Genomic DNA, 12239 nt, shown 5'->3' on the forward strand with positions numbered 1-12239 from the left:
AGGTGCTTGTACAGCAAATTTATCAAGTTATGTTTTGAATTTAGTTATTTTCTTTCGTAATAAATCACTTTGTAGAGTAAACTGAACTAATTTGTTTTGATCTTCTCATTCTTCAGAACCTTAGAGAGCTGGTAGACATTTGACTGGGTCTCTGGACAAAAGTAGTGAGTTTTCCTTTGTCTTCATGTCCAAATTGGCCAATTTTGATATGCGAGAGTGTACTGATGCAGGGTAAATTAGTGTCCAGAGCAGTTCTGTATCACCACTGGAGGGAAAGTTAGGAACAAGGCAAAATGTATGAACACTTTCAGATGAGGAAGTTGCATGAGTTTGTTTCATGAACCTGAATGGATGTGTATTCCCAGTGCCTGTTTCCCCTTAAGGTGAGGTAAACTTCTCACATCCATGGTGTCTTTTGGCAAGTGAGATACATCCTGCCCTGATTTGCAGGAAGGGTTACTGCTGTCATAAATTGTTTCAAGGTTTGAAGAGAATGTTGCTTGAATTCTCAGGTTTGTTATTCAGTGTTTCTGAACCTCTTCAAGCTTGATGTATGAAACACTGCTTTAGTGTTATTTTTATAAGGATTATGTCATATTATAGAAGTGCAGATCTAAACTGTAAAATTGAGAATAATCTTGCTTTTAATCCTGAGCTTCTTTGGAGGCTGAGCATTGTCTGCCTGTTCATAGATTTGGCTGAAAACTATGGAATTAGTCTGATTATTCTTTTCCCCTCCAACCTTTTCTAATTTCCTTTATTTTTTAAAAGAACACACAATAATAACTTTGATTTTTTTTTTTGTGGTATTATTCTCCATTTTGTGTTTTCATATAGATGCAGGGTGTCTATGTCTATATGTAAATGCTCCAAAGAAGCTGAGCTGTTCTGTCTTTGCTAAGAAATCATTCTTCTCTGTATTCTGGTGGTGCTGAGATAGTAAAAAGTTTCTAAGAAATTATGGGGTCATTACGATTTTTGTACCAGGTGTTTAATAAATCTGGCTCTGTGATGCATGTGCTTTGATGGGGTATAAAGGCTCCTCTAATTCTTAAATATGTAAAGAATGGAATAGAAAGGTTGCAGGTTGTATCAGGAAAAACAGAATTACCTGTTGGAGAGAGGAAAAGTGGGAAAACATGAAGCACTCAGAATAAAATGACGTTGGTTGTTAGAGGTGAAGGAGAACAGAATGCTTTGATTTTGTTCTGGGCAAAACTTTAGAGGTTGATTTTGTTTTGAGACTGAAGCAAACTCTCAAAGACAGTACAAAGGTGCTGCTTACTGAAGGTTGGCGTAATGTTGAAATGTGTGTGAATAGTGGAAGTCAGGCAGTTCATTCCAATCCAAAGTTCAAGTACCTTGTGCAGCTGCAGCATGAACAAAGAAGCAATGGATCCTCCATCTCAGCCTTTTCCAATTCCAATGTGTGTCCTTGTGGGAGGCAGCTTTGGTCAGGGATGGATGGCAGGAGTTCTTGTGGGAGCTGTGCCCCAGCAGTTCCACAGCCTGTGCTGGGTGGGAGCATAGAATGGGTTGGCAAAAAGGTTTTTGCTTTTGATCCGTGTTAAGTAGGTACAGCTGACCTAAAGAAACCCAACCCCAAACTACTTACCATCCATCCATCTTAGCATGTAATGGCCTTCAGGAATATGAAGTTTAATTTTGAATAAACACTTTTATTGGCAGGCAGGTAAATGGATGAAAGCTTTATACTGAAACATTTTTAAAAGAGATTTGTATGGGGTTTGTGTATTAAAAGTATATAATGATTATTCAATTAATTAATTATATTTTGTAATAATAAATACAACTGTGTAATTTTGATTTATTTTTTTTTTCCAGCTCCAGTTGTTAACCGATATAACAGAAGAGTATCAGGTATGGATTCTTCTTAAGTTTAAAGTATCTGAAGTTATTTTGAAATGTGTATCTGACTATAGGAATTACATGAAAAATGTAATTTTTCTCTTATTGCCTTATTTCTCATAATTCTTGCATTATTTTTGTTTGACATAATGAGAATTGTTTCTTAATTTTCTGTAGATGTCAATGGTCAGCACATTAAGAGCAGTTAGAAAACAGAAATATGGGGGGTGTTCCCTTTTTGTATTGTTTTAGTCCCTTGCTTGTGCAAATTATATTTATATTTGTTGAATTAGTGGCTGTTCACTTGTTCTAGAGACACTGATTATACTTGTTTATTTATTTCTTTGTTTGTGTTCTATCTCAACCAGTATGAAATACTTTAATGAGAAACTGTTAAGCCCAAAAATTCCTTTATAATTTGATTTTGAAGAGTATCACATGAACAAAATGTTATGTATAAGTGAGAAGGTATTGCATTGTTTTTTCACTTGAGGTGCAGTGTGAGTTGCTTTGCATGTGGTACTTTCTGTCTTCAAATATTTTATTAACATTTAGCTGGTCTAGAGAGTTGTGATTCTGATTTGACAAATATCTTTATGAAAATGCCAATGTACTCTAGTTTTGAGTTCAAGTCTACTCTGTTTGTAATTTGTGTAGATAATCTGACAGTGGTTATGTTAGTTATGGTGGGGAATTGTTGATAATATATATATGTGGTATATAAATAAATGTAAGATAAATACATATTTATGTGCAAAATGTCCTTATACTCATGCAGTTCATTTACTTTTCTAATGGTTGCTTGGATATGATTAAGGAAATGATTGTGTATTTATGCCACTACAAACAAATAACTGAGTATAATGAGAATTTCATAACTCTTAAAAATTGACAGTGCTGTAGTTTTGAAATATGATTACATGAGAAATGTAGGCAGGAAAAAATTCTATCTTGAATGGTGGGGTGATGCTCTGGAGAGACCAAAGACACTTCAATTTCTCTGCTAATTAAACAAGTCCATCCTGGAACGTGCTTATGGAGAAAAACCTTAGAAATGAAGAGTGACTACATCTCAGATTTAAATTTAATTAAATAAAGGCTGAGTTATTCCCAAAGTTAAAAAAATTAATCCTTAATCAGAAAAAATTTGTAATCTTTTTGACTTTGCAGTACTGAAATGCAATGTTGGTGCTCACACAGTACTGAGCTGCTCTTAGTTAAAAAACAAGTTCTCTCATTTAGGAGGTCTAAAGGTTAATGTGAACAACTAAAAGGCAAATGTATAATTGAATTGCTAACTTGTGCAATTAGATTAAGGAGGACTTTAGTTGCTTAATAATGTTCCTGCTTCAGGAAGAGCTAGAATAATTCAGAGTTTACAGTTCACATTAGAATTGTCATGGTGACAAACAATAATAGAATATGTGTATGTTACTGCTGTGTGTTAAATACTTTCCACAATAAAAAAAATAGCCATTTTCTCTCTGTATACACTGTATAGGTCATGATCAGTGTGGGATTTGTTAAAATGCAAAGGCGATGCAAAACCCATCCATGTGTATACAAAGAGATACAGTTTTCCTTCTCTTGGCAGGAAAAGCAGAGAAACTGCTGGTTTGGGGTAGGGGGTGTTTGGTGGGTGGTTTATTTCACTCCATTCCTGCTGTTTCTGTCAAGACTTCCATAGGAATGAGACTGGCTGGGCTCAGCTGGGTTACTGGGCTCAGCCCCCTGCCACCATAGGCAACCACATTTTACAGTCTCTTGCATAAAATCAGGGACTGATTTGCTGGGTTTGGTGCTCTGAATTTGATTTGATATGTGTGTTAGATGCATTATGTTTTGAACAAGTTTTCATTCTGCAATTTTGGTAAGATTTTGTCTTTATAAACCAACAAATAACAACAATCACCAAACCAAAGATTGCTCAGCATAGTAGCTAAATGTTTCTGGATTTAACTAATAAAGTAAAGCAGAAAAAAACATGGAGAAGAAAAGCTGGCACATAATTCTTTATTGAAATTGCATTTAATGTATTCTTTTATGGTCTTGTCTTCAGGAGAGCTTTCTGCTATTCCATGTTGAACCTTGTCAGTCCAACCAATATTTCTGTGTTTCCAGTGCAGTGTGTGTTTGTAAGGGGAGTGAAGAGCAGAGCTCAGTTGCTTGCTGCTATCAGCATTTACACTCACAAAGTCACAAATTTACAGAGAATTTAAAAGCTTACATGGGATGTTTTAAAGAAAAATTCAAGCAAGAATTGTTCAAGTATTTGGCTGCCTAGGGAATTACAGCACTGTCCTCGTTCACTAGGTCAAAAAGAAAAGAAAAATTTAATTTTAATTAAAGGAAAAGTTAATGAAGTGCTTGTCTCCATTACATAAAGTTTATGACAGGCAAATAATTGTTCTGGTAAACCACTCAACTGATGTGTTATTGAAGGCTAACAAGTGTCTTTATGGTCTCTTACACATAGCAGTTTAAAAATTTCTTTTTAGTTGCTTTATTAATTTATGAATATTAAACTTACAGTGTTTTCTATTCCTTGGTTGTGATTAGTTGCTTACAGGTAACAGGATAATCATGGTTCTTTTGGTGCACTCCTGCAAATTCTAGAGATACCTAAACCCATAGAATAAATCTGTTCCAGTGATTACTAAATTTCATTTAGGTCTTTATTTCTAGCTATGAAACATCTAAACAGTTTTGGCAAATACTGCCAATGCTGGAAATATTTAGCTGTCACTCTTTAAATGGACTGTGCAGGAGGGTCATCCTGGAAGAGGGGGGTTTATCTAATCATGTTCATGTAATTATTTATAGAAGTGCAGAGTGGTAGTGTTCTCATGAAGAGAAACATTCTTTTCCACGGAATGCTTGGAGGGAGAAGGAGAAATGGGAGCTTGATGTTGCCCTAAAAATTCTTCTAGTGAATAGCTGGCTAGTGTGTGGCCATGGCCATGTAGCATGTTGAGATCCATGGTGTCACACAAACAGTTGGTCAGCTCTAATTTGTATCTGAGGTGGTGGCTGACTTCATTAAAATAATCCTGTTTGCACAGTCATAAGCTATATTGGTGGTAGAAACTAAAATGGAAAAAGCCACCTCAATAATTTGAAAACCTCCTAGCTGTAGGGTGCCATGGGCTGTGATGCAATTTAAGTGCTAATTACCACCAGAGCAGTTATCTTGCTGGTGCTTAAATGGGTCAGCAAAGTCTGAGCCTTGTGCCAGTGTAACCTGTGGATTGCTGACTGATTCCCTTTGCCCAGGCTTGGATGGAATGGCCTGAAACCCTTATAGATTCATTCTTCCCAAGAACTGGACTGGGTTGAAATTCATACTTGCTTCATTACATTCCTTGAATTTCCTCCAAGCACAGGGGCTCCTGACCAACTTAATTATGTCTGTCACTTCATTGTCTGTAATGGAAGGCTGCAGAACATGCCAGTGTCTCTGCCCTTGGCTGGGGACTGACTACATGGTGCAGGGAGGTGGCAGAAATCAGTGATAACTCCTTTCTCAATTCTATCAATGCTGTATCAGAACTAGAGGAAGAGTGCATTGATGATATTTGTCCCGCTATAAGAAATGGTACATAACACCAAGGAGAATTTTGCTCTTGGCAGGATATGAATGAGAAGTTAATTGTGTTTTTGGAAGGAAGAGTGTGACGCCCACTAGAGTCTCTCTTGTGCATAGTTTCTCCTCTTTTAGTTGTAGCATATTTCAGAAAAGTTAAGTTTTTCATTAGATTTCTGTATTGCCATTTCTAGACACTTTTGATAACATTCCACAGAACACCCACTCTCCAGCAGATTTGCTGATTTCTTCTTGGGATAGGAAAATCTAACAAAATGACACCCGTACCATACATGTGTCACTAAAGGTTTTCATCTTTTTCTACAATTATTTCTCTTTATCTGAGAGACCTGGTATAATACATCTCTTTTGCATATGTCTGTACTGCCTCATGAGCCTTCCTTTGGCCTCAGTGGGATAAGATTACTATTTTTACATTCAACAACTACAAGTGGAATAATTGACCTGTATCATCTAGGGAACAATACATAATAGTTATTTCCTTAATAGTAACATGGCTGTCAGGATCTGTGCCTGTTTTCATGTTAATATAAAAAAATAATCAGATGAAACAGACTTACTTCAGTGTGTCCCTTTGGTGGGGCAGCTTCCAGCAGAGACTCAGTGGAGTGAGAAGGATCAAATCTGTTCCTGGAGCTGGGTGCTAAACCCTCCCCTAAGATGGGGTTGCTGAGTAAAGGTTTCATGTGTAGAGGCTAATTTTATTTAAATGTTACTGAATCCTGATTTCCTGGGTATAGCAAACATGAGCATTTTGTGGAACCCTGACAGTTGTGAATTGTCAGTGTCCCCACCAGATGCTGGGTCCAGAATCAGGGCTTTTTATGTTTCTCTTGTGTCTGGCAATCTGATGTTGACACTATGGCTTTGTGTTGTGGAGTTGTTTGGGGTTTTTTTGGGTTTTTTTTTAGTTGGTTGTTTTTGGTGTTTTTTGGTATTTGAGTAATTTTGTGTTTTGAATAATGTGTAAATAAATATTCCCTGACAGTTTTTGGCTTTTTCTTTCTTATCACATAAGCTTCTGTAAGAGGCCTTGACTATTGCTTCTTCCAACTCACTGATTCTTCTCTGTTTTGATGGTGATGGAGACTCTACCTTGAACTCTTCATTAGTCTGGTTTCTGCCAAAGATGAGCAGTCATAATGTACATATGTTGCTAAAGTCTGATATTCCTCTCTGCTTTCTAGTGCAATACAGCATTTTCTTCACACCCTGGCAAGTTGAGATATCAGAATATAATAATATTGTACATAGTGAATTCCTTTTAGTAGCTTTTAGTGTTTTAAAATGACAGCTTTAACAAAAATAATTTTTTAATAAAGCTTTTCTGTTAATTATTGCCACACAGCGTGTTGGTATGTGGCAAAAAATGCTGTTTTGGGACCCTGTTAAATTAGGATATCTAAATGGTAGCAATGAAGCAAGAGGCAACCCTTCTCTTGGGAGGTTGTTTTGAGTATTTTCTCTTGCAGAATGCTATCTACTACTTCAGTGATAAAAATCTCAGCACTTGAAATCGAGGGAGGAAGACTGAGTGATGACTTTCTCTATGCTGCTCTCTTTGCTGTATATTTATCTGATTATCAGAGGTTAACTTGAAAATCATGATCTGGTTTCTTCTCTTGAAACTATTTAATTAATTTCTATATTGATTATTCACCATCTTAGAACACTGATGGCATAATAACTTCTGCTGAAAGATTTTCAGGCAGGTGATAAATGATAAGAGACTTCCAAGTTCAAAAATTCACATTTTGACAAATGGCACAGTTTCCCTGTATCAACAACCTGAAGTTTCTATGATTTTTTGCTAGCCCTAACGATTGCAAAACTTGATATCATAACTAGAGTGAAAAGAATTAATTTAAAAAAATGTTGATATGAGCAAAAGCCAAGCACGTGGGATGACAGATGAAAGTGGTGATAAATTGTGTGGGTGCTCTCCTGTAAGAAAGTGTCTGAATCATTATTCGTTAAACAAAAAAACCTTGTTTTCTCTGTTTGCAATATTGGGACTTATTTAAAAATTCCTGGCATGTGATTGACATTCAGTGAATAATAAAAAGCTTATTTTTGGAAATTAATAGTCATGACTTCAAAATTACTTGGATTTCACAGTGTTGTGAACAATTCTGCAGGATTTTTTTTTATGACATAAAGAGAAATGCAGCACTGTGAGCATCCGTAAAATTTAAGTCAGTGCAATACCTGGTCAGAAGAAATCTGATCCAGTCTGCTTAATGCACATAAGTGCTACAGTGGAGTGGAATTAGTTAATCCTTCATCTTTTTTATTTATTCTTTCTTAATACTAGTTCATGGCTAGATTGTTACATAAAAATTAGAAGTTGTTTGTCCAAAGTCAAATGTTTTAACTGAAATTAACCCTTAAGAGTTGGGAGCATAAGTATAGCTGTGCACATTTTTAGACAAGTAATGCAGTATGGATCAGTTTTTCAAAAGTATTCAGGTAGAAAAATGTGCTAGTGATTAACTTCCATTAATTGTTTTACATTAAAGATCTTTAAAAAGCCTACATAAATGTTGTTCCACATCTTTGTATACATAAATACTTTTGAAAATATCAGCCTTCAGCTGATTGTTGAAATAAAATGTAATTCTCCCTTTGATAGGTTGAAATTTAACTTTTCTCTTTCATGTGATAGAGAATTATGTGGGTTTTTTTTTTCTTTTTTTTTCTTTTCTTTTGGTTTGAACTCAGGATGGTTTTTAATATGGGAATTAAAGCCCAAATGAAAATATTCCAACATGGTTTGTTGGTCAAACACACCTGAGGAAATCTCAAAATGCCTGTCACAATACAGGCTAAAAAAGGCAGTTTTATACTTGTTGCAAAATCTGGTGCTGTGATGTATCTTTAGAGTAACCTCAGAATCAGATGTGATTTGAATTTTTCTGGTGAATATATAAGGCTGCACTCCATACCTGTTTTACTATAAAGTTTTAGACAAAGTCACAAATGTTGTTGTGCTCCTATATTGATTAATACACTCAATCAAGTTCAGGTAACTTCAGTTTAAATGTGAAATATGTTGAATTGTCCATCTATGGAGAACATAAAAGTTGAACAGACTTGATTTAAATATAAAAGGATGTACTTTCAGAAACTTGGCTGTTTTTAACAGCAGAACACCTTGCTGACTGTGTGTAGCCCAAAATAAAAAAAAACCAAACTTTATAAGAATACTAAAAAACTCAGTATAGGGAATATAATGGCAATTTGAAAACTCACTACAGGAAATATGAAAGCCATCTCAGGAACTGCTGTGAGCCCTCATTTGAAGAGAGACTTGAATCAGGGCTTGACTTTGGGAGGTGTGGGTGCTTGGCTCCCTGAGGCACTTACCTGATTTGGTGTTTCTCCCATGTCTCCAAAATTTGGGAGAGGAAAAACCCTAATTTTCTTAAGCTCACTAATCTTCTCTGGTGGAAAACCGCAAAACTGGTCATAAATAAGGCACACAAGTTACAACTGATGAAGTTCCTTCCAATATTAGTCCTTTGCCAGACCACTTCAAATGTGTATTTCCTGTGAAGGCAATCTATTTATTCAGTGGGATGCTGAAGTCCAGAGTTGGCTCATGAGTGAAGGAGTTACCTTTGCCATGGCTGGTGCTCAGCAGGAAACTGGAATTGCTCAGTAGCCACACAGGAATGGGGGGAGCTGCAAGCTTTTTCTTCAAGGGGTCCGACAGTAACTTGGCATATTTCCTGCTTTTTCAGCATGCCAGGAAAGGAAACAGCAGTTTCCAAGCTCAGGGATTTGGGGGCTTCCACACCATTCCTCTGCACACAATCCTTTTGTGTCAAGCCATGCTAATTTTTTATTGCTCCCTGTTGTTACAGATAAATAGGTGTTAGTTGTTCTATTCGGGGTAATGTGGTTTTGAACATATTTGGACATTCACTAGAAATCTTTGAAAATCATGCCATATAATTGATTTCAGAAGAGCCTTCTAACACTTCGACATACTTTGGTTCTCTGTTACGACAGATGTCAGAAAGATGTGGGTAATCTTCATTGCTAAATGAAATTTAAGGCAAAAAGTGCTTTTACTGCACTTTTCTCTAGATGATTTAAAGATATTAATTGCCTTATTGCAGGTTTAGCAGTTCATATGGCAGAATTGCTAGTATAAAACCAAAAAAATGCCTTGATCTGTAAATTGAAAGAAAATTTCCTATTTCTATACTAGAAAAACACTTTTCCTGTTTTATTTCTCAGCTAAATTCTCTCTTCTATCTACAGTTTGCAACTAAAAGCCTTTAAGCTGCATGTCTTTTTTTTTTGGGGGGAAGGCATATATTTGAGCCATTTCTTGAAACTTGGTGTTCTGATGTAAACTGAATGGAAAGTTCATTCCACAGAACATTCTCTGTGCTGTTTTTAACTCGGAGAAAAGTGTCACTGTTTCAGGCACATAAGCATTATTGGTGCTGAATTTCTGGTTCTATCTGCCTTGCTTACGTAACACATTTGGAAATGTGTTAAGATTTATGTGATGAGCTAAACCAGAAGATCATTAAAGCAGAAGGCTTACTTCTACAATTGTGAATCTGTGTGCTCTGAAATAGTAGTAGCATCATGTTTTCCAGGAGACCTTTTTTATGGATGACTATCTCATCGGTAAGGCTCTCTTAGAGGGCTTGAACAAGGTCAGCAGCATGTTTATCCATTTCAGTCTTCTGATTTCTTAACTTGCAAGAATAAAGCTTGCTCCATTTGAATTTCCCAGGCTTCACCACAGGGAATAATGTGTAACTCCAAAATACCCTGCTTCCATTTTAGATTTCTGTTTAAATGTAGTAAAGGGAATTGGAAACAGTAGTAACAAATTGTATATTACTGTTTTAAGATTGAAAGGGCAGTATTTTACTTTTGGTAGTTACTGTGCCAGAGCTGTTTACTCCAGTGATCAGTCACATGGAAAATTTTCTTATTTTTGTTAGTCCTCTACCATGAGGGAAGTATTTTTGTTGTATTAATTTTCATGCAAACTTACCTCTTACTGCAAGTCCCATAGCACAGCATTGTCTGATGGGATGCTGGGCTCTCTTCTTGTAGATTGAGACATGGAAGCCCAAAGTGTAGGAGTCTTAGGTGTGGCTTAGTTAGCAGATGATTCTGTGGAATCAGGCAATATTGTCCCTTGACTACTCCAGCTGTACAGGAGAGACTTGCAGAGTGTTTATTTTATCACCAGAGTAATTTCATCATAGGTGCTCTGGAAACTGTAAATTTTCAAATTATCAAAAAGTTAGTCTAGGAATTACAGCCTCATGAGTTTATCATTATTCTTCTGCAGCATGTGACTTCAGTGAGGTGAGAGAGTATAACCCTTCCATGTGTGAGTGTGCAGAGTGGAAGGATAAGCTAAAACATTTGGCATAACTCACACATAAGGGCATTAAGCAAAAAAATAAAAGTTGTGCCTTGATATAATTAAATAGGCAACTATATGAAGTAAATACAGTGATAAACAGCTCTTAGTTTAGTTTAAAAAAAAAAAAAAAAAAAGGCAAATGTCATGCTCATTTGGTTATGCCAGAGAGGTAGGAGAAGTGCTTAGGAGAATTCTGTCTGTAGTCTTACATTGGCACAAGTTCTTTGTTTTTATTGCTCCTGAGTAGGAGGAGGATTTAAATAAAGATATCCATGCTGAGGATTGTCTTCTGAAGTTTTGTTGCAGTTCTATAAGACCCCAACAAGTCACCTCTTAGTTTGATAGGGAATGTCATTTCCTAACAGATCCCTGGAGCATATTCCCAGGTGCTGTGAAGCCTTTGGTCTCTGGTTTGTCTGGTGCTGTGTCCCTGAGTCAACCTGGGGCTGATTTCCAGGCCAGATCCTGCAGGTTGCAGAAGGAGTTAAGCAAAACAAAACTAAAAACCAGCCCTAAACAAAGCCTACCTAGGAATAATAATTAAGTAGGAACGCATTGTGTCTTGTTAAAAGTGCTTTATGCTTGTCTCTAAAGTCTTGTTGAAGCAGTATTGTCTGCTTGTAATGCTTTCATTATATGTGTGTAAAGATATGAATCTAAACCAGACTGTGATTATTTACTTTCCGTTTATTATTCTACTTCTTTCATCATGAAAGTTCTTGTTTGCCCTTAGGGAAATGTAATTTTAAATACTTTGCCAAATCTTGATGCAGTAAGAGAAAAAAAAAAGGCTACTCTCCTGTAAGGCGTTGTCTCAATTGTTTTACTGTACATCTGATGATAAAACCTTTTAAAGAAACACTTAAAATCAGATTTTTATTAATCTTTATGAATGTAATAAGAATATTTGAAAACTGCATTATTCAGAATATATAAAGCAAATGCACATATGGAAACAGTTGTCAACCAATTGCCATAATTTTCAAGGGCTTATTATGTTGCCTGTACTTACGCATCTTGGGAGAAAAGGTGTCTGTGCATGTAAAGTTGGATTTCCTGCGAAGAAAAAAACCCCATTATCATAAAAGGTGGCATTTATAATTGATTGTGCAGTCTGTTCTGAACTTGTGACTGAAAAGTAATATGAAGTAGGAGTGTGTGACAATGGTGTTTCAGTTTTGTCACAAGCCATTGTCGCCGGAACTGTTGCATTTCTCTTCTGATGGAAAGGGAACAAGTTGGAGAAATCTCATTTAGATAATGCTATTGGAAAGTACATTATCATGCTGAGGAAATGGTTATCAAAGATTTCTAAAAGCAAGGTTAGCAAGCACTGTAACACATCATGCACTTCCCTTGGCA

At 36.2% G+C, this 12239-nt stretch overlaps 1 protein-coding gene across 2 annotated transcripts in view; it reads left to right on the plus strand.

The window, feature by feature from the left end:
• The window catches only part of PRKAR2A (protein kinase cAMP-dependent type II regulatory subunit alpha), a 59669-nt gene that overhangs the window by 21936 nt on the left and 25494 nt on the right, over positions 1–12239 (plus strand). For both annotated transcript variants that reach the window (XM_015641037.1, XM_033517346.1), the window contains one exon: positions 1846–1881. In XM_015641037.1, coding sequence (XP_015496523.1) covers positions 1846–1881 — 36 coding nt within the window. The remainder of the gene's footprint in view (positions 1–1845; positions 1882–12239) is intronic.

The sequence above is a fragment of the Parus major genome, chromosome 12 (genome assembly GCF_001522545.3).
Source record: "Parus major isolate Abel chromosome 12, Parus_major1.1, whole genome shotgun sequence".
Lineage (NCBI taxonomy): Eukaryota > Metazoa > Chordata > Aves > Passeriformes > Paridae > Parus > Parus major.